At 44.3% G+C, this 24,253-nt stretch overlaps 1 protein-coding gene across 2 annotated transcripts in view; it reads left to right on the plus strand.

Annotated features, from left to right (window-relative positions):
• RAP1B (RAP1B, member of RAS oncogene family) overlaps positions 1–24,253 on the plus strand; it is a 495,913-nt gene that overhangs the window by 382,859 nt on the left and 88,801 nt on the right. For both annotated transcript variants that reach the window (XM_078676580.1, XM_078676587.1), the window contains one exon: positions 5,401–5,544. In XM_078676580.1, the coding sequence (XP_078532706.1) occupies positions 5,401–5,544 (144 nt within the window). The remainder of the gene's footprint in view (positions 1–5,400; positions 5,545–24,253) is intronic.

Here is a 24,253-nt window from a genome sequence, read left to right on the forward strand (position 1 = left end):
TCAAACCTGAGTTACAGCAGCATATTCTTAATGTCTCATTCAATGGGGAAAACCTCTTGGGCCCAGTTGTAGATACAGTTGAAGATAAAAACACACAATACAGTCAAATCCATAGGTGCCTTACGAACAGCACCTTCAAAAAAACAGCCCTTTCGGCATTATCAGGAGCAAAGGGAAGCAAAAGCCTCTACCCCAGAAAACACCAACGGCAATATCACCAGCAAGCACAGGAATTTAATCATGGAGGATAGAAAAATAAGGGCCACGGTTGAGGTACTCCCAGCAGGGGCAACTTTACACCACCTGACCCCCCTGGCCTCCTCCCCCCAGCCGACCACAAAACCGCTATCTGGGTAAGGCTTTAACAATTCCACCAGTTGTGGCCAAACACTAGATACAGTTGCTGGATGGGAGCTCTCCTCACCAACAGGCCTTCCAACGCAAGAGGTGTCTTAGTCTTTAATTAGGAAGGCAGCGGATCTGCTACTGCCTACTGCAGAACTCCCAACTAACATCTTAATGGAGGTGCTTCATACCCCTTGTTCTATCTCGGAACCCTTGCTCCCTTTTAATGAAGTTTTGACTGAGCCTATCTTAGAAGTATAGCAGAAACCAATGACTGCTCCTGCGGTGTCCGGGTCTTTGGTGAGGAGGTATAAGGTGGCTCCAGGGAGTCCTGCTTTCTATCTACCCACCCATTTCCAGAGAGGTTGATAGTCCAGGCTTTGTGTTCCACGAAACAGTCTGCAGGCTCATTCCCATCTACGCCTGCAGATAGAGAATCTAAACGAATGGAGTAGTCTGTAAAGAAAGTATGTTCTTCGGCTAGTATGGCTCTAAATTCGACGAATGCGACATGCCTATTCGGTCGCTATATCCATGCTCTGATGGACTCTGCAAGGGATGTGCTCCCGAAGCTTCTGGAAGATGTTCGGGCCATTTCTCTGAGGTACTTTCTGATGCTCAAGCTGCAGCCTGTCATGTCATTCAGTCGGGTCTGGACACTGCGGACTCTGTTGGCAGAGTAATGGGTCAGTCTGTTGAAACCAGGAGGCACGTCTGACTACGGGGGTCTGGGTTTTCACCAGATGTCCATGCTACACTATTGGACTTGCCTTTTGACGGTTCTCGTCTTGTTGGTGCCAAAGCGTACTCGGCGCTACATAGATTTAAAGATGGCAGAGCCACAGCAATATCTTTGGGTCTCCAGTCCCCGTTCAGGGGTTTTGGATACCGCATGTTTCGCGGGTTTGTCCTTTCGCAAGCATCAGTAGCCACAAAAGCAGCTACAGGCGAACCCCTTGTGCAAGTCCTACAGGGGAAAAGGTAGAGTCATCTGTGAGGTATAGCTCAGAAGCAAGTCTCCTCCTCCTCCCCTGCCCCTCCAACTGGAAGGGCAGGGAAACAGCTCTAGCTCCTCTATCCTGGAGCATGTTTGTCCCGTGAAAGGATGGGTGTCCCATTTTCTACTGAGTTGGAGATCTGTTACTTCAGATCTTTGTGTGTTGAACCTTGTAGAGAATGGGTATGCTTTACCCTTCCAGGAGTTCATCCTCCTTTCACCAAACACCCACCCGCCAGCCCCCATCGGGATTGGTGCTCAGAAGAGAAACTGTTGCTACTACAGCTGGAGGTTCTATCTTTACTGCAAAACGGTGCGATAGAGGTGGTTCTGGAGCAGGAAAGGGGTCAAGGATGCTACTCCAAGTACTTACTGATGCCCAAGAAGGAGATTCGATTGAGGCCGATTCTAGACCTAAGGGTCTTGAATTTTTACCTCAGGCAGTAAATGTTCAAGATGCTGACCCTGGCTCAGGTTCTTCTGGCGTTGCAGCAGGAAGACTGGATGGTGTTGATCGATTTGCAGGATGCCTATTTTCCCATTCCCATCCTGAAGTCGCATCGGAAGTATCTCCATTTTACGGTGGGGTCTCACCACTACCAGTTTGCGATCCTTCAGTTCGGTCTTACTTCCGCACCTCGATGAAACTGCTGGTGGGCATGAAACAGAGGAGGCCCTACAGGGCCCAATTGTGTGCCATGCGTGAGGGAGCATGCAGAGTGGCACATGATGTGCCCCCTGAGTGCATGCATGCCCAGTTCATGCACAGCATGGACTAAACAGTCCATGCAGTGCAGGAACTTGCTTTTATAAACCGTTTTCTGTTGGACATTTCTTTGCAACAAGCCCATTTTTAATAAACTGTACGTGCACCCAAATATTCTCATGGAAGCATTTAATGAGCCAGAGTAAAACCGGATTTGTTTCATAATTCAGGAGCTTATTCCTTAAATGCCTCCTGTCAATCCATTCAGTGCAGTACCTTTCTCTACATAAAAAGGCACTGAGTGCACACATTTTTTTCCAACGTTCTTGTAGCCAGCCTGGTCAGTGCTACGATATTTCCCAAACTATGCCCAGATTGACCTAGAGCAGAATAGTTTTAGCAAACATCTTGCACTCTGAGTGTAGAAGGGATTTTAGCAATACAGAGCTTTTTGGAGTGGGTATGTCCCCGGCATGCTGAGAGGCACGGAACCCCCTCTGCCCTGAGTGGCCAAATTGCTCGCTTTTGAAACTGGTATTCTGACTTTTTAATGGCCCAGCCATCACGCTAATCTAGTGTGTGGGCGAGGCTCTGTGTGTCACACTAAACTAAACAAAAAAGCTAATCAAGGGAAGCTTGAATTCAAAATCTTAGCCATTGGTCATTATTCATGCTGCATCTTCGTTCACTTTTTTTTTTTTTTTTACTTCGGTGCGACACCCTACGTGCCACCTGGACATGGGTCCCCTGTTCACTTTGTCACTGGAACCAAGCTGACTCAAGAGCCCCAAACACAGCAATAGTGATCTTGGGTTGCTTACGCTCCGGTTCAGAGAGGGCCTGGCTTGGCAGTTCGGGTTAATCTGTTCCTATTGGAACAGGGTCAAGGCTGATGCGCATATAGCTGGCTCTAATCTGAGGTGGCATTGTGGGGTAAAAAACAATAGACTGGGATGTGGCCCCAAATAGTTGATCAGTGGCTGAGATTGGTTCAAGCGTCCCAACCATCACTTTTTTTGTTTTCATGATAAATGGCATCATATCTGTTGGGGTTCGTTGCATATAATGAGCCCCCACAGCATAGGGTAACCCCAAAACCAAGCTATCTTGATTTTAGTTAGTGGATACACACTGCAGTTTCCACAGGAGTGGTGACCAATCACTGGGGGCTACTTATGGTTTGTTGTCCACTGATGATGTCTGGTTTTAAGTCTAGTGTGTACAGTGTTCCCCCCCCCCCCCCTCCCCATAATTCTTGGTGCCTGTATTTAGATTTCGCTTGTGCTTGCTTTTTTTTCTTTTTTTTTTAAATATTAGTTTGTTGAATAAGTCCGAAATACGTGGAGACACAAGTGATCCTCTTCGCATGTTCCTTTCCATGTGTCCTTTTCTTGTGTCTGTAGGAGTGCTGCGCTATTATTCAAAGCGTTTCTTGGAGCGACATATCACTTTTGTAAGGTATTGTTTTTCTTGAAGGTTCATTGTTAGGACCAAACGCCAATATGTCCAATGATGCTGGTGAAATGTAATCAGCCGTTCTTGGTACTGACTGTTCTTCAGATCTAGATCTCACAGATCAGTTTCTTCATAATCACTGGAATTATCCTCATGGCAGGTTTTTATTGAAGCTTTGGTGTTGTCTATCACACCACATTAAGAGTGAATGTCAGTTTCGTTTTGACCTCTGATTAAAATCCCCCTTTGTGGGATAATCAGCAAGTCCTGAAAGGTTAGGCTTGTGTGGCCCATAATGCAGTTGAATTTCAGATGTGGGACGAGATTTTTTACTCATTTTGTCTAATCAATCGCTTCATTTGCATCTCCTGTCCATAGTAAGAGAATGCAATTTATGTATCCTTTCCATCTTTGTTTTAGGATTGTGTGATTGGTCAAAGGTGCATTTGGTTTTAATCTTAGGCCTATAAGGATGTTTGAGAGTGAGAAGCTCTTTTGTATCTTAGGTAGTAAAAAGAAATAGGCTACCTTAGGTTTTTGATGACTGGAATTTTGCCTCCTGTTTTGTGTTTGTTACATGTGAAAAAGCTTTGGTGATCACAAATGAGATATTTATATTGAGTTGTTGGGTTCGAAATCTGGGGAGTTATTTTTTGTGTCTATCATTAGATAGGAGGCGTAGCATTCCTCACAGTAGGCAGAGTTGTAGAGGGTTATATTGCTGGTTTGTTGGTGGTTGACTTTTCATTTGACCGTTTTTAATGCAATTCTTCTTTATGGAGGTTGGGAGTTGCCTTTCAGGCTTTTTCTTCTAGCCCTCCATGAGTATGCTTGTATTTGTTAGCATTCTCCCTCATGGGCTGCTTCCCTCACCTAAACACCCGCTGACCCACCAAGCTCCATGTTGCTTTCCGAGCTAACTCCCCGCCCCAACCCCGATCAGCTATTGCTTTTCGTTTTTTTTTTACCTACCCCAATCCCACTCGCTCCCCATCGTCCTCCCCCTTATTCCTATTTATTCATTTTTGAGGACCCGCAGTAAACTTCTGGGATGCTCTGCCTTACAAAAAAGCACTTTATCGGGTTTTGTTTTTTGTGCTTGTTTTTTAATGTAGTGACACGCACATGCCTACAAATTGACCATCCTCCATCCCTTCTGTTATTTGTATTTTAGCTGATGTTTCACAAAACCAGCAAAAAAGCCCTTTCCGATGCATTGATAAGTCAATCTGTCTGAAAGGCGAGACTTATTAGCTTTACCAATGCTTGTAGTTGATTGCTGACTGCTGTTCTTATACTTAAAACCAAATAAGTTGGTTATAAAGCTTTCTCTTTTAAGGGCTAAAATCTATACATAGCTTACAACATTCACTCTTGCCCTTATAATTTGATTAATGAAAACATTTTACCCCGGAACCCTTTGTAGTTTATCGGTTTTCCTATGTCCTTTACTCATTTTGCCTTGTTCTTCACCATTATTTCCAAATGTCTTTCCTTTCATTTGAGCTTTTCGCCTAGGTCTACCCCTATCATCGACTTTATCTACCATCTCTCTGGTGCCCACCTGGTTTACTTTAAATGCTTAGAAGGGATTTTATGTAAGTTCTATCAATCAATATGTAAATGAAATCCACATGTACTCTTAATACTTGCAGAAAGTACTGTTGCATGTAGACCATAGTGACCCTGTCTAAAGTTTTTTAAGTGCCTGATAATTTGAATTTTTGTTATTAAGAAATTAAACCTCTAACAGTTGGCAACATTGCAGAAAATAAATATTTTATGTTTAGCATACCACGTTGCCTTCTGTGTTTGTTCAGCTGTTTCCTTTTCTGTTAAGAATCTTTTTTTTAGGCCATCACTCTTTAATATTTACTAAATGTCCATTTCTTTTTAGGTGCCAATGATTTTGGTTGGGAACAAGTGTGACTTGGAAGATGAGAGAGTTGTAGGGAAGGAACAAGGTCAGAATCTCGCAAGACAGTGGAACAATTGTGCATTCTTAGAATCTTCAGCAAAATCAAAGATAAATGTTAATGAGGTAAGGTTGTTATATTATACATGTGCGTCAACTGTGCTTCGGTGATGTAACACAGCCATGCATAATGCATAGCTCACCTATGTTGAACACTAGATGATTTATACTTTTGGCTACGGCAAGGTGGAAATATCCTCCTTGCACTCTGTGGACTGTGGCATTGCATTCTGCAGTTCTAATAATTTTCTGATCCATAAGAAGTATGTGGGCCTGTACAGTCTGCCATCTGTTGATTCTGTCCATGAGTATTTCAAACAAGCATTGGCAATGCCAGTAGGTCTAGCATCATTGTGCCTCACCCTGTACTCACAAAGGTACGCCGTCCACCTTGCAGTCACAATTGTACACTTCCCTCATATAGTGCTCACAGGCACTTCTGCCCTTGCATAAACACTTGACCCACTCTGCCATCAATAAGGTAACTGGCACCACCCTGCGCTTACAAGGGTGCATCTGCCACCCTGCTCTCACAAAGGTACACCGGTCACCCTACACTCACTCAATCAGATTCAATACTTATAATGTATTCATACTGCCAAGAAACTACAGACTTCACCAAAGATGCAGACCAAAATCTCAGTCACTTCTCTCCATTAATCTGATTTGCCCTGTTACATCATCCCTATCGTTGGCTTCAATGCTCTGATAGACACTCCTCCCTCCCCATACACTCAGACTGTGATGAAAATACATGCTTCCTTTGAAGAAACCCCTTGGTTTGTTGGCCCCTACAGTCTACAAAGCAGACACACATCATGAGATTTGAATCCAGAGGCTCACCGTTTATGATGTCCTTACACGGGCAGACTGCTTCCGCTGCATTCATACAGACCATTACTGCACTCATACAGAAGCCTTACACACTGCCACCTCCTATCCTACAGACACTTGGTCACCGGGACAGCCTGAGCCCATAAATGAGGGCGGCACCAGCTCAGCCTCAGCCCCATAAACGTAGGCGGCATTGCAGGAGTGATTGGCAGGATCTGTATGCTCAGTTTCATAATGCTGTAAGTCATGGATGTACCCATCTTGCTGCCTTGTAACTGGAGTCCAACTAACACTTACTCTTTACAGTTGGGTTTTGCAGTGTGAATCTTTTCTGAATTCACATGCTATGTATTATTCCGTCATCTAGTGGTTAGGTCTGAAATAGTCTCCCTGTAGTCTTTCGTTCCTTTTTGTTTCTTCATGGGTGTCAACGATTATTTGGGTTTAAATCCCTCCTTTTGAAACGTAAGATGTATGCCCCGGAAATCCCTTGGCGTAGTCACCACAGGTACTTCCAGAAGGACACTAATGAGGTTTGTAACCTGGCTCCCAAAGGACCACAGTTCAGATGACTCCGGTGTGCGCATAATTCTTAGATGAGACCATCAGTGTAAGGCAGAAGAAGAGGTAGGCACACTACGCAATGGCATCACAACAGAGGAACAATAGTCCCTAAAGAAACTCGGTCTGTCTAGCGACAAGGACAACATCTTGAAAGAGACAGAGGAAGCCCAAGGAGAAGAACCAGACCTCAAAGAGGTGATCTGGGACCATACTAGTAAGGGTTTCAAGAAAACTCAGAGGGAGGAGCCCAAACAGAAGGAAACCCCTCAGGGTCACGACACAATTGTGCCAAAAGGATCAACCTTGAAAAAAAAATGGCAATACTATTGAAATTGCCTGGGCCGGAGGGTAAGGTGACACCCATAGAGCCACATGGACCCAAGATTAGGGACACCGCTGGTGGCAAATCCCTGAAACCTGCATCGACCACAAGAGAGGACTAAAAGTCATTGGAGGGAGACATCAAAAGACAGCTAACGCCATCTGCAAAGGCAGGGCCCACAGCACCAAAAAGCTACTCTGCATCAACGCTCAAAGTCACCGCAACAACCAAAGACTCTACTTAAGCACTGAGAAGGTTATTTCATCATCGACCCAGAAACACGGAAAGGAAACAGAACTCAACTACGAAAGAAAATCACTTGAGGTAGTCACCAACTGTTGACATCACTGCATATACAATGCTGCATACAATGCAGGAATATAGAGAGATCCATGTACTTATGGGGTTCCGCTGGAACAAGAACAGTCGGAGGCAAGCTTCCTCCTGGAAACATATCTACCCGAGGAGAAAAGAAACCAATTTCTCACAATGCTACCTGGCTTGTTGGACCAGGGCAGAGAGGCGTTTAAAGAGCCAGCTCCTTCAAAGGCAATAGCACCAAGGGTAGATAAAGAAATACATCTTCACGTCTAAAGATCCACCCCACATCAGGGGGAACATGCCAGCTGATTCCCTCTGTGTGGCAACAACACTCAAGAGGGAAAAAAACCCTATGGCTACGAGACCACCTACCGACAAGCAAAGTAAGTGAGTGATTATGATAGGGAGGAAAATGGAAGGATCAGCAGCGACAGTGGTGGATAGCCAACTCAAATTCCCTGCCAAACAGATATGCCCACCAACAGTAGGATGAAATGGAGCTCATGGAACACTTGCCAGAGTAGTACAAGAGGGCAAGTGCAGTCTTATAGGAGGGCAAGACAATCTGCAATACATGCCTGAAATCTACGCTGAACGCAGCGTACAAGGCCAGTGGGTAGCTCTTCACAGCCAGCACTGTGCTCAGATACACTTGGCTGAGAATCTCAGGATTTAAACAGGAGGTCCAGTGAGCCATAATCAACATGCCCTTTGCAGGATGCAGCCTGTTAGGAGAGGCAATAGACTAAGAGCGTCAGCTCATGAAAAAAGATATTGAAACCGCCTAGGCCTTGGGAGCCCTACAGTATAAGGAAACATTCCAGGAATGCATGAGCTAGAGAAAAAGAACAGCCTCCACCTCAAGAGGAGCTGTACAACCACAAACTATGCACGCAGCCTTCGGCCACCAACAAAGACCACCACTCCCCCACAATGACCATGCCGCTCAAGCTCCAACCAGCCCATTCGCGGCCACGGAAGAGGGGGAACCCCAATAGGGTAAAACCACAAATGCAAGTGACTGCTCACAAAGAACCCTCCTACACAAGTCACCAGTAGGAGAAAATCACCTCTGACAAATGGACAATAAATATTTCAAAATATATGCTTTACATAGCTCAATTGAAATCAGGTACCGTCACTATCAAGAAGCGTGTGGATGCCAAATAGTTACAAAAGAAGTGACCTGGCACCCACCCTTCATAATGTGAGTAAATACCAATGCCTGGGAGGTAGTCCTTTTTTTTCTTTTTTACTTGCCCATGAAAAACAACCTTAGTAATCTAATGTATTTGCTCTATTTGTCTTTCCTTCTGGCTTGTTCATAACGTTTGGTTGGTTTTATGTGCCGAATTACAACAGTGTGTAACTATAGGGGCATGCCCCCCCACACAATGCATACAATTACCCACAATAGGGTGAGGCAGCAAAAAGGGCTGTTTGTAGTGATGCAGCTCAGCATTGTTTTATCACGTCTGTCTCTTGTCACGCAGCTACAGCAATGCATGTATAATCCACACTGGATACAGCAGTGCATTGATATACATGTGAGTGGGCTGTGCTTTGTGTGATAAAAAACACTGACTCCCATAAAGTGTAATCTTTCAGATGCTCTGTTGTGTTTTTTCTTTCTTTAGCCCACCAAGGCCTTCTAGTGAGCACTGTAAAAGGTTATTTATCAGCTGTCAGCCTTGTGTAGTTGCTGGACGAGCTGTGCCAGTTTAAATTATCCAGAAGGGATGCCGTTTGCCACACATATTCACTCCCACGCCACCTGTGATGCCTCAGTGGGCTGCTGGACAATAACCAAAATTCAAAAAGGTTAAATTATGAGACCAGGTTATCTGGCGAGAGTGTGGTGTTTAAATACGTTTGAGTTTTTGTGCGATGTATATGGTGTTGGATGTAAACTCTAAGTGGAGCGATGGTAGATATACTCCTCCAACAACTTTTTTTCTGCTCGCCTGGGGTGGGAGGGGCGAATGGTAGTCTACTCTGCCTTACTTTTATTTTACAAATGTAAAGCTAGATTATGTTACAATATGGCTGCTGTATCAAGTGTCCCTTTATTCTTAGTTTCTTTGGTACAAGCTGGACATATTCAAAACTCCCAACTTCAGAATATTAGTCAGTCTGAGCTGATAGTAACTCACCTCTGATGCAAGGGAGCAGTTTACCTATCCTTGTCTGTATAATCACCTGATTCTCTACTGGAGCCAGCCTGATCCTGAAAACTCTTTACGATCGCTTGTGTGTATTGGTAGGTGGTGCTATCGGTCTCCACCATGACACTGTTCCGTCTGCGGACATAGTGACTTGAAGCTACATTAAGGCACAACCTCTGTACACTTACACCTGTAACACTATATTTATGCTCTTCTACCTGGATCTGGTGCTCTGCTCCTGCCATTTTTGGTTCCTTTTACCAAAGGTTTCTAAAACCTTGTGACCGTGTGCAGGAGTTTCTCCATCCAAAGGTTTACGCCATGACACACGTCACAAGCAGATGTTGGTCTTGGACTCACACGGTCTGCCTTTGATGTCTCCGCACCAAACACAAGTCTTCTGCCAAATGCTCCCTAATGCAGTCAAAGAACACAAAGGATTCAAAACTTTACTCTGAGGAAACAAAAAGCAAGCCCTGCCCTATTCCAAGTCAGAATGTCTTTCTCATTCGTCATCTTTTGGCAGACCTTGGACAAACTCAAAAGACAAGTCTACAATAAAGCAGAGTCCAAATGAGGATCTTTTTCTCGCCAATCCTCCTTCTTTGAGGAAAGATTACACAGTCAGCGGTTCCTCCTTCAATGTTCGATTTAGATCTACTTCTTGAACCAATAGAGAGTTTACCAGGCCATCATAGCCTCCATAGCACAATGCGGCCTTCAAAGTAGCGATGTTAAAACTTTCTAAACTGATTCCAGAACCCTTTGGTGTGTTTTCAGGCAAATGTCTGTCTAGTTGTCCATTTGGACTTTCTCTGCTTGATTCTTCCCCGGTGCTTTCCTCAATTGTGTTACATTCCTTTAGATCAAGTCAGTTTCCTCTTGCTTAAAAGGAGGACATTCCAGGAAGAATCAATCAACAGAAGTTTATATAGTGCGACTACTCACCTGTGAGGGTCTCAAAGCACTGAAGGGGGGCTGTGGGGCTGACATCCTTATTAAGCAGGCTGTTCTCATTCCTTCCACCAGGGTATCTGTGGATATAAAGAAATTGAGATTGCCTATTTCTTTGCATTCACCAGTGGAATGATAACAAAGAAGGATAACTGTACACGTCACTGGTTCATGCCTATCTACCCCGTTAAAAGTATATTTTGCAACCTGAATTTGCTCTAGATTCATATCCGCTTCATCATGCGTGATCTAGAGGGTGTTTATGGAATTCTAATTACTCTCAAAATTAAATTGAGATTGTTGGCCAACAACATGTGTAGGCAGACTCTGCTTTGATGCCAGCAGCGAACCCCCAATGCCCAAACATAAGATCCATGCTTAGATTAATTTTCGCCCTTGTTTATTCTTCACAGCTAAAGATAACACCATTTGAAACCAATGAGAAGTTGGAGTAAGAAAGCTTCTTTTTTATCCACTGAAAGCCCTGGTTTTATTACAATTTAAAACCATTTTGGTTGGTTGCAGGATTTTGCGAGCATTTTAGAGGAAATGTGGGGCTCCATTTACTGTTTGTCCCGTTTAGAAGTACCAGTAATAAGGGCACGTGTGTTCAGAAAAAAAAGACAGGAATGGGTAAAACACAGCACACCTTTGTCAGAAGTGCTTTGTCTCTATGTAACAGAAGGTTAGGTTGGCTTCGAGCCATTGCAAACACAGGGCCTGAGTACTCTCATGCGACACGTAATCTATGGTATACTAGGCTACTCATCTATTGAAAACAGTGGTAAACACTACCCATTTGAATAATGCCTATCAATAAATAATGATCACGGTGTACAGTGTTGTGGTAGCCACCTTTTCATCCAGTATTGAAACTTTTAAAGAGACTACTTGTGCACGAGAACCTACGTAAAAGGGGACTAAACAATTTGAAGCATTTATAGGCCTCTAAAAATGCCTATTTTGTGAATCAGTCCCAGCAATTAATTTCTGGTCAGAAGTATCATACCACCAAGTGCACCCCTTTGTAGATTCAGGAATTGCTTGTTAATCCTTATGGGTTGAAAGAGTTTAAGACTGACCTTGCCTGTTGGCATCGAAAAGAGTGACTATGCAAGAAAGACAGAACAGCCAGCAGAATTGAGGCCATAGAACTTAATGGCCTAATATTCAGTTCTTAAATATCCCTGGGACACACATTCTCACCCAGAACCAGTTTTGTTTCAAGAAAACGATGGAGTTAAATTAAATGGCATAAATCGAGCAGAGATAAATATAACAGTTAATGCTGTTTTTCTCTGTAGATGGTACCCTAACCACATGGCATAATTGACACACCGCCAGCACGAATCACCTTTGATGCCTACAGTCTAGCCACTGGATAGCAAGGAATGTTGAGGATGATGTCCACCACCTCAGGAGGAAGATCAAAAGCAGTTATCTGCCGCCCCTTAATCGCCACTCATGGAGGTGTAGGTTGTGCAGGCTGACATGATGGACCCTTCCCTGCTGCTGCAACAGAAAATCCCTATGGGGTGGGAGTCTGATTGGCAGGCAGATGCTCATAGTCAGCAGTTCTGGGTACCACACACTCCTAGTCCAATCTAGAACCACAAAGGTAACTTGGCCTGGTGCTTCTTTATCTTTTTTTAGAACTCTGGGCAGGAGAGGCAAGAGCCGGAAAACGTATAGGAGTCATGTGTTCCATTCAAGTCAGAATGATTTCCTAATGACTTTTTTTTTTTTGCAGAAACTCCAGTGCACAGAGCCTTCGACACTGCACATTGTTGAGGTGATAAAAATATCTAGTCAGGGTTCTCTCCTCTGCCTATAGATACAGTGTGCCACCTCTGGTTGCAGGGTTCTTTAGTGATCACCACCTGCCCCACACACACGGACAGCGGAGCTTGTCCACCCTGGAATTAAAGGATCCCGCAGGTGGTCCACTATCCAGTCCAGGCATTTCCAGTATTAAGGCAACAAAGGACTTTGGATAATGTTACAAGACCTGTGCCCACTTAGGATGCAGGCAGTGTGATGCTTTGTTTATCTATTTGCCATATCTTTACAAGTATTGGCAATGCCAGTATGTCAGGCTTATGAATTAAAGTGCCTTCTGTTTTACTGATGGATTTGTGCACTCCAGGCATCATACATGAGCTCTGACACTCACCTTTACTCTCTTGCATCTGTCCATCCACCCACTGGCTCATTCTTGCATTTACCCTCAGACACAAATGCAATAAAACACAAACTCAACATCTGCACATTTAATTAAAAGAATGCAAGTAGAAACAAGCGTTGGTAAATACAATACGTTTCCCCGATATGCTTAATAATGGGGTTTTTTTGTGTTTCAACTTGGTGAGCAGTTGTGCGATATAAGGGGCGGTGAAGGTGACAATTATTTTTTTATTTATAGAGTTTATATAGCCCGAACGTGACCCACGAGGGTATCAGAGCGCTTTCCAGTAGACGAATAACAATGGATGAGGTAGTCAACACATAATTGTCAATTTGTCATAATAGAAATATAAATGAAAAGTATATACATAGAAAAAGTAGAGGACCAGCAATAGAATCTGCAGAACGTTGTGCATTAGACAGTTACTGAACGTTAGGACATTGTTATCAGACAAACATACTTATTCCTAGATCGATTAAAAGTAGATATATAAAAGTAAATATGATCAAACAGATCTACATCCAACGAAACATTAATCTGCAAACACTGGTAGAGCAAAAGAGTTGTGATGAAAAGTCTTACACTCAAATACAACCCATACTTAAACTTAGGACATGAATTTGTTCATTAGTAGACTTTTTACTTCCTTTTTGAATACAGTAAAGGAGGTGTTTCCACGCACTAGTGGTGGTAGAGATTTCCAGATTTTTGGAGCAATCCTTGAGAAAGCTCTGCAGCCTGTTCTCTTCTTCTGGAAGGATTGTGGTTTCAGAAGTAAAGTGCTCACACTTTGTAGTTGTCTACAGCCTCCAGATTTTTCCAACTTTAGCGCCAAGAAACTGGGTGTGTTGTTGTGAATTGCTTTGTGCGCCATGCACGCCACTTTAAGGTGTATTCTTGCTTCATAAGGCAACCAATTCAGTGCTTTCAGGGTTGGTGAGATGTGACTTCTTCTTTTGGTTCCTGATACTAGTCTAGCCGCAGCATTCAGAGCTGCTCTCAGCGTTGCAAGCCTGTATTTAGGGCGACCAGAGAGGGTGGTGCTTCCGTAGTCTAGTCTTGGTAGTACTAGACCTTGTACAGCAACTTTGAAATCCGCCTGAGGGAAGAAGGGGTTTAAGTTTCCTTAATATACTCCTCTCGCAAGCAATGTGCAGGCGAGACATAAGTAGGCTGCTTCAATGCCAGGAACCACTGGAATTGCGTATATAATTCTTTATTTTATCTACAAACAACTATTTTTTTTCTTTTGTTTTGTTTTAGAGAGGGCACGGACGATCCCTGACAGTGCTGCAGAGCTGTGTATGTTACAGCAATTTGCTTAGGCACATTCCCAGCAGATCTGACACACCCCTTAAGTCCTGTAGACATATGTTACTTGCAGCATGGATATGAGGAGCAGCTCCTACATTAAAATGCAATTTTGAGAATTCAAAAACAAATTTAAACTTACACAGAAGTGTAAGTTTACTTTTGTGAATCAGGCTCATTGTATCAACAAAAAAATATCATAATTTAAAAATGTCATGCCTAATGTGCACACTACATACATCTTACACATGGTTGGGGTAGGGGGGGGGGTGAGAAAAGTTAATAAATTCATATGCCCAGGTACATTATAATCAATACTGTAAATTAGATACCAGGTCAACACTGGAAACACGTTAGGACTTATATCCATAAATGTGACGTTGTGACCACTCTTGAACAAACGAGCATCAATGTCTCTCTGGTATGCACCTCAGCGTTCTTAGTCCTTTCTCTCTTTGGTGTACCATTGCTTTGTTGATGTTGTAGTTGTGTGTTCAAGGCATGTGTGGCTGTAGATACACATGCGTCGCATAAGTCTACCATCTAGTGTTGGGCGTGAATGATTACAAGTTTTTTTTCTTTGAACAATTCTTTTCGAGTTAGACTATGTGATTCCTCCTGTCAGTAACATTGCACATGGGCATCGACTCCATTGTTAGATTGTTTCTTTCCGCCAACGGGTTCAGATGTACTTTCTCGCGATCCGGTTCAAGATAGTTTTTGGCCTCCATTGCATTAGCTAGTTATATCTACATTCAACGGTATTGTTTCCATCGGGTAGTTATCTTCAGTATCGAGAAATTTCGGCAGGTCATGATCATAGACTTGCCTCCTCAGCCTACGGGCCACACCCGGCTCGACCGTTTTCCACCGTAACAGCTCTCTATGAAAATGAGCTTCAGCTATCACGCCTAGCACAGACAATATGGTGTTTGGCTTTAAATCACAGCATTCATCGCCTAGCAAAACATGTCTCAGGACGAACTATCAAGTTGCAGACTTCTTCAGCAAGACGTAGCAACACATGTTTGCAACTCCATAAAACGCAAAATGCCCAAACTTTGCACCCAGATTCTCACACCCACTATCCAAAGGCAATGCTCTATGGATGAGCTGGTCAGGGATATTTGCATGCACATTCCCCCCTACCAATACTTCCATTTGTGGTCAGGAAACTCAGACAAACCTCACTTACACTAATACTAGTGACGACACTCACATGAGCTCCCCAACCATGGTTCACCTCTCTACTGGAACTTTCACAGGTACCCCCTGAATTACTTCCTCTCCACCCAGACATTCAGACACAGAATCATGGAGAAATAAGACCTCTCAATCCCAAGGAAATTACCCTTTCAATATGGCTCCTGAAGTCGTAGAATTTGGCTACTTAAACCTCCCACAAACATGCATTGATCTTCTTAAAGAGGCGTGTAAACCTACAACCAGGAAGTGTAACACAGCCAAATGGAAAATGTTTATTTATTGTCAAAGCCAAAATTGCAACCCCTTGCATGTACAAGTATAAACAATAATTTGTTATATTTTGTATCTACAAACATATTGTCTTGCGTTCATTATAAGACTACATTTTGCTGCAATAGCAGCCTATCTACAAGGTAGACAGCATACATCTTTATTTAAGATATCTGTTAAGGCTTTCATGGAGGGAATTAAAAGAATCATTCCTCCCAAACTGCCACCCTCACCAGCTTGGAATTTAAATCTTGTATTAACACGGCTCATGGGGCCAGCATTTGCGCCATTACATTTTTGTCAGCTTCAGTACTTATCTTGGAAAGTAGCTTTCTTAATAGCAATCACTTCACTTTGTTGAGTTGATGAGTCCAGGCATTAACCTAAGAACCATTCTTACAAATGCAAGATGGTCTTAAGGATAAACCCAAAGTTCCTTCCAAAAGTTGTCTCACCTCTTAATATGAACCAATCCATCAAACTACCTGTGTTCTTTCCACGCACAGCATCTGTGGGAGAAAGAGCACTTCATACTTTAGATTTCAAAAGAGCTTTAATGTATTATATTTACTGGACTAAAACATTCAGAAAGACAAAGCAATTATTTGTTGCGTTCTCACCTACACACACTGGTAAACCAATTTAAAAAAATTGGTATTGCCAGATGGTTGAAAGATACATCTGAACATGTTATGTAAAAGCTAAAAACGAATAGTTCCACCTTCAGCCCACTCAACTGGAAGGTTTGGGGCTTCTACTGCATTTTTAGGGAACATTCCTATTCCTGAAATATGTAAATCAGCGACATGGTCCACACCCCACACATTCACAAAACATTGTGTGGATGTGGCAGCACACCAACAATCTAATGTTTGACAAGCAGTACTACGTACTCTGTTTCAAACAACTTCAATCCCCACAGGATAGCCACCGCTTTGGGAGAGGGACTGCTTTACTGTCTGTGTATACAGCCACACATGCCTTGAATGAATTATGTTACTTACCTAGTAAGTATTTGCTCTTGGCATGTAGTGCTGTAGATTCACATGCAGCCGCCCTGGATACATGTGTGGTTGGCAGTTTACATTAATCTATATAACTTGTGTGAACATCACACAGCTGACACTGATTCTAACTCCATTTTCTCCCACCTGTGGGAAAACAATCTAACAATGGAGTTGATGCCCATGCACAATGTTACCGGAGGGAGGAGTCGCATTATCAGTGACTCAAAAATAATTCTTAAAAGAAAAACAACTTGTGATCATCGAGCCCAACACTGGATGACTGACTTAGGCAAAGCATGTGAATCTACAGCACTACATTTCAAGGACAGATGCTTAATGGGTGAGTAACATAATCCATTTCACTGTTTTTTAAAATTCAGAAAGAGCAAAGCAACGGAATTATATTGAATTAGGGGCATAAAACGTTTTTGTAGATGAAATTCTTAGTGGAGCATAAGGTAAACTTTGGTCCTCATTGTGCGCTCCAGAGCAATCCTGACTCAAGCGCAAACAGGAGTTTTTTGCCAGAATCAAAATTACTGCTTGTGAGAAATTATCACAGACCAAGCACTCTTCTTTCCTGCACATATATGATGTGTATAAATGTGTGTGGAAAATGCTGTATTCTTGAATTTGCTTAGTAGAAAAGGGGAAAACTTGTGTTCGAGGCATATGAGCTGCAGAATGCATACTTGTGCATAGATCGCCATCTGGTGTTGAGCTCGGATGTTTGCAGTTTGTTGTTGTCTTGGAAGAAGTCTTTGTAGTCACGAGATAGGTGACTCCTCCATTGGACGATGGAGCGTATGGGCATCGACTCCATCCCCAGATTGTTTTTTTCCGCCATCGGGTTCGGATGTGACTTGCTGCGCTGCGGTTCTGTACCGTGTTTCCAAACCTCTTTCGACACGCAACCTATCACACTCGACTGTATTGTTTTGTTTACGTGCCTCTCGACACGCCAACTCCCAAATCCTCGATTCCGGTCATCAACGTGGGCCGCTGGGCCTATTGGCGCCATTCGGGCCTACGGCTTATGGAAAGGACTCCATTTAAAAAAAGCCCTTAATGTGTGGAGCTAAATTTCCACACATTGACCACAACTAGGTCTGCAACTTTTGTCTCTCGCCAGAACACGAATAAAAGGATTGCCAAGCTTGCGCCTCTTTTCGATCTAAAAAGACCATCCGTGTTCGCCGGGCTCGACGACACGTTATGGCGCAACAGTCTGCACTGGTGCCAGACAACATTTTCGATGAAGGGCCGACGTTCCAGAGGCAGAGGATTCGAGGGCATCTCGACATAGTCTCTGAAGCTGACGACACCGACTCAGATTGACCACATCACTCCAGGTCAATAAGTGAGTACAAGCGCCCCTGCCCCCACGGCTCCGGTCAAAACTTGGCCTTGGTTGAGACCAAAAGAAACCGTCAGAAGCCCTGCCTCCTGGTCCGGCTCCGAAGACAAAGGAAAAGCCTTCCGGCAGCTCGGGACCGAGCAAGCCGCATATCTGTAGCCATACAACACCCTCCTTACCGAAATCAGGAAGACACTCTATTCCCTTTATGTCCAAAAAAGCCTCGGTATCGAACCCTTCGGCACCGAAGGACCAAAATGCCTCAGAATCGGACAAACACCGTAAATCTTCGGATCCGAAGTAAAGTTCTGATTCTACACCGACTTTAAAGCCAAAGGAGCATAAGCCTCCCTCTATGGCTCCAGAGACCAAATCAAAGCCACGGTCGGAGCCGAAAAAATTGGCACTAAAAGGAGACAAGCAGGAAGAACTGTTTCGGCCAGATCCTGTCGATCCAAAACAAAAGACATTACATGTGGACCCTAAAGCAGGCCATATTGTCAGTGTTCCAACAAAGAAGAGGAAATCTGATACCTCCCCCACACCTGAGGTACCTGTGAAGAAGAGAGACTTTGCAACTTCACCCCTAAGACCCTCTTCTCCTACTCTTCCTACTAAGCCTTTGTCTCCTATAAACTCTCCTAGACTCTCTCCATGGTCACCCTTACCACCACAGGATGAGAATGATTTGGGGAATGGGGGTGGACACAATAAGGATCCCTTAGATGACCCTGATGATGACACTAATCCACTACAGGATACATGGGACGATAACAACGATCCCACAGATCCTCCAGACTGTCCTTATCCAGATCCATACCCAGCTAAGCCATCCCCCTCCCCAGATGACAAAGGATTTAGTCAACTCGTTAATAGAGCGGCGCAATATCATGGCGTTGAACTACATTCACACCCCATGGATCAAGACTTCCTACTGGACACTTTTGCTCAGTCTCAAAAAACAATACACACATTGCCCATGCTCATAGGTGTCATCAAACAAGCACCAGACATATTTAGGGACCCTGTCAGGACAAGGATACTCAATCCTCGGATAAAAAATATAAGCCTGCCCCTAACAACCCAATATACATTAAAGGACAACTCCTCTTAGATTCTTTGGTAGTGTCCAACGCAAGATAACGTGCTAACTCCCAAATCTCGGGTGATGCACCACCCCCAGACAAAAGAATCTAAACTGCTAAACGCATCAGGGAAACAAGTTGCCTCCCATGCAGCCAACCACTGGAGAATAGCTAATGCACAAGCATTGCTTGCCAGATGACAGACCTCACTATGATGAGCGTGAAGATCTAATTCACCATTTACCTGACCAATACAAAGGTAAGGCCAACAATTTGTTCCAAGAGGGCAAGCGAATTACAAATGCATCCATCAAATGTGCCCTCGATGCAGCAAACACTGCATCTAGGTTTATTAGCACCTGTGTCTTACTTCGCAGGCATGTATGGTTGGGCATTTCTGGTTTCAAACAAGAAGTGCAAACAACTATCTTAAATCAGCCGTTCGATCAAGAACACATATTTGGCCCAGCTGTGGACACAGCTCTAGAAAAAATGAAAAAAGACAGATACCGCAAAATCTATGGGAGCATTACAATCACACACAACACAAGGTTCCTTTTGTCGCTCCTTTTATAGAGGCGGATCCTAATACATTACCGCAGACACTACTTCTTCCTCCTACAAGAGTCCCACACAAACATCCCCCAACAAAAGATTTTTATGGGGGGTACAGAGGAAATAATAACAAGAGGTGAGGTTGAGGTAACAACCGAACCTCCCCTACTACCAAGCAATGACTTCCCTCCGCTCCCTCTAGACCATTCCACTCCGGTCGGGGGAAGACTATCACAGTTCCTACCTGTCTGGAACTCCATCACTACAGTCAAGTGGGTAAGACAAATTATCCAGTATGGTTACTGCCTGGAACTTACTGCAACTCCCCCAACCATGCTGCCCAAAAAACATCTAATGTCCATAGAACATCTAACGCTCCTCAAACTGGAAGTTCTATCACTTTTTCAAAAGCACGCAATAGAACCAGTTCCCCTCCAGCATTAAGGCACAGGGGTTTACTCACTTTACTTTCTCATCCCAAAAAAGGACGGTACTCTCAGACCAATACTAGACCTCAGACCCCTCAATATCTATATACAATCAGATCATTTCCACATGATCACTCTTCAACAGGTCCTCCCACTACTCCAAAAAGGCAACTTCCTTGACACCCTAGATCTCAAGGACGCCTACTTCCATATTCCCATACACCCTGCTTACATGGAAATATCTACGGTTTGTGGTGGACGGTAAACAATATCAATTCCAGGTCCTCTCATTCGGAGTGACCACAGCACCCAGAGTCTTCACAAAATGTCTAGCGGTAGTAGCTGCCCACTTGCGAAGACAACAAATTCATGTGTTTCCATACCTGGACGACTGGCTCATAAAGGCCAAGTCATACAGTTGGTGTGTTCACCATACTTGCCAAACAATTCATCTGCTTCACAACTTGAAGTTCTCAATAAACCTCACCAAATCACATCTCCAGCCGTCCCACATACATCAGTATCTAGGAGCCACAATAGACACTCCCAAAGCCCTTGCATACCCCAATCCAGTCAGGATAGCCAGTATGCAAGCCCTCGTAACAAAATTTCATCCCCAACAGTCACTTCCAGCTCGAGTATTTATGCAGCTTATGGCGATGATGGCCTCTTGCATTTTCATAGTACCTCAGATGCGCCCTTTACAAGAATGCTTAGCACATCAGTGGAACCAGGCTCAAGGTCAACTTTCAGATCTGGTGTTGGTAGACAGCCGCACACATTGCTCTCTGCAGTGGTGGAACACACAAAACCTTTCCAAGGGGTGGCCGTTCCTAGACCCAGTTCCACAAATAGTGCTGGGGAGCCCATCTCCTAAACCGTACAATTAAGGGCAGGTGGACCCCTCAACAAAAAGTGCTCCACATCAATCACCTCAAATTGCTAGCAATCTTTCTGGCATTAAAATCATTCCAGACAAATCTCATCAACAAAACTTTCCTTGTCCGTTCAGACAATATGACAGCAATGTATTATATACAGAAAGAAGGAGGAACGTATTCTTTGCAACTGTCTCCACTAGCGCAAAACATATGGAGGTGGCCATCCCACTAAGGATATACCTTCTAGCAGAACACCTTCCAGGCGTACACAATCAGATTGTGGATCTGCTCAGTTGTCAGACCCAGCGGATACATGAATGGGAACTTCATCCTCAAGTTCTTCATCCATTTTTCTAGATGTGGGGCCACCCCAACATATATCAGTTCGCCACACATGCAAACGCAAAATGCCCAACCTTCGCCGCCAGATATCCACACCCATTATCCAAGGGCAATGCAATATGGATGAATTGGTCAGGCAGATTTACATACACTTTTCCACCACTCCCTCTCATTCCATTAGTAGTACGCAAGCTCAAACAACAGTCTCTCAAAATGATCCTAGTTGCTCAAACATGGTCCCGGCAACCATGGTTCACAACACTCCTGGAACTCTCAGTAGTTCCACACCAAAAACTACAGCTCTCCCCAAAGCTTCTCACACAGAACCACGGAAAGATAAGACCTCCAGATCCAGCTCAACTCAACCTGGCAATCTGGCTCCTGACGTCCTAGAGTTCGGTTACCTCAACCTCCCACCAGATTGTATAAACATTAGTTCGAGGCATATGGGCTGCAGATGGTACATTTATGAATAGATCGCCATCTGGTGTTGGGCTCGGATGATTGCACTTTGTTTTTCTTCTGGAGAAGTCTTTGTCGTCATAGGTGACTCCTCCTCTCGGTGTTAGTGCGCATGGGCATCGGCTCCATCCTTAGATTGTTTTTTTCCGCCATCGGGTTCGGATGAGGATCGAAGCGCTCCGGACCGACTTCAACAAAGAAGGTTATAACCGGCGCGTATTCCTTTCCAAATCGACGGTATCGTTATCGAACGCGACTGCACCCCATACCGACGCGATTCGAAGGACGACGACTACGAGAAACTCGACGTAGTCCAGCCCGGGGTCCATGGAAAGGACTCCATTCAAAAAATGTCCAACGTGTGGTGCTAAGTTCCCACACAAGGACCTACACGAAGTGTGCAACCTCTGCTTGTCCCCTGAACACGAATCCAGGGACTGTGAGGCCTGTGCAGCATTCTCGTCAAAGTCGACGATTAGAAACCGTCGAGCCCGAAGACACGAGGTATCGAGAATGCAGTCACAAGCAATCCCGGAGCTGTTCGAGGACCAGCAACCAGAAGAGGAGGAAGAAGAGGCCGACGAGGCGGGGTCAGAAGCGGACGAGTCCGACGTCGAGGAATTCGACGTCCAACAAACCGTGAGTGACGACGTCCCTTTACCGAAAAACAAACCCCGCACGGTGTCGACCCCGCCCTCGAGCCCGGTCAGACAACCGAAAAAAGTTTCCAACGCCCCGCCTTCGAGCCCGGCAACGAAACAGAAACCGAAACACTCGGTCCCCCATCATAGTGGTTCCGGTTCCGATAAACCAACCACATCGACACCGAAGCACCAAGTAAAGGAAAGCTCGAAGTCGAAGCAGTCCATGTCGACACCGAAGCACGCTTCGGCGCCGAAAACACCCTCGACACAAGGGACATCTTCGATACCGAAGAAGTCGGATCCGAACAAAACTTCGGCACCGAAAATACAAATGGACATTTCAAAGAAAAGACACCTTTCGGAACCGAAAACTGCGGTACCGACACAGGAACACGGAACGGATCCTAAACAAAAGACTTTGTCTATTGACCCAAAGACTGGCAAGGTAGTCACAGAGCTACCTAAAAAGAGGAAACATGAACATTTGGACGACAAGGCTCATCCAAAGAAGAGAACAATGGGGACGAATACAACTCCTCCCCCTTCTCCCAAACCTCACACACCATCTCTGACTATTCCTCACAATAGGCCAGATATTCCTCCCACACGTCCATCTACACCTACAACAGATGGAGAAAGTGACACAGGGGAGGGGGGACACCCTGGGGATGATGAGGACACAATCCCAGAGGAGGCAGACCCATGGGAGGAGTATAATGTGGGATCAGGTAATGATACCGACCTTGAGTCATATCCCTCAAAACCTTCACCTCCTGATGACAATACTGGGTTTGCACAACTCATTACTAGAGCAGCAACATTTCATAAGGTAGACCTACATACAGAACCTCTAGTACAGGACTTCTTATTAGAGACACTACCTACTGCACAAAGAACATCAGGAACACTACCAATGCTAAAAGGCCTTCTCAGTCATACATCAGAGATATTCAAAGACCCAGTGAGGGCTAGGGTATTGAACCCAAGAATTGATAAAAAATATAGGGCAGCTCCAAAAGACCCAATATACATTAAGGGACAAATTCCTCTAGACTCACTAGTGGTCACAAACGCTCGCAAGAGAGCAAACTCTTTATCTACGGGAGAAGCGCCACCTCCTGACAAGGAGTCTAAACTAATAGATGCCTCTGGCAAGAGAGTAGCATCTCAAGCGGCAAACAGTTGGCGCATAGCTAATACGCAAGCACTACTTGCAAGGTATGACAGAGCGCATTATGATGAGTTAGAAACACTCATCAAACATCTCCCTAAAGAACATCAAAAGAGAGCTGATCAACTTATACAAGAAGGGAAGTTAATTACTAACACTTCAATAAAGTGCGCCCTAGACGCGGCAGAAACTGCGGCAAGGTCGACAAATACAAGCATCATGCTAAGGAGACATGCATGGCTCAGAGTGTCAGGATTCAAACAAGAGGTACAAACCTCGTTACTTAATCAACCTTTTGATGGGAAAACACTTTTTGGCACAGGGACAGATGAGGCCCTAGAAAAAATGAAAAAAGATACAGAAACGGCTAAATCAATGGGAGCATTGCAGCAGCCGACACAAAGAGGTTCCTTTCGTAGATCCACCTATAGAGGAGGATCCAAAAGTACAGGTACAAACCAACAGCAAACCTCTTTTACACCTACATCACCCAGAGGTAATTCTAGAGGTGGATACAGGGGTAACAACAACAAGGGTAGAGGTCGCGGAAACAACAACAACCGCAACTCTCCAACCCCAAAACAGTGACTTCATAGAGCTTCCCCCAGACCATATAACACCGGTAGGGGGACGCCTATCACAGTTCCTACCTGTCTGGGAAAACATCACATCAGACAAGTGGGTAAGACAAATTATCCAACATGGTTATTG

Source organism: Lissotriton helveticus, chromosome 1_1, assembly GCF_964261635.1.
Source record: "Lissotriton helveticus chromosome 1_1, aLisHel1.1, whole genome shotgun sequence".
Taxonomy (NCBI): Eukaryota; Metazoa; Chordata; class Amphibia; order Caudata; family Salamandridae; genus Lissotriton; species Lissotriton helveticus.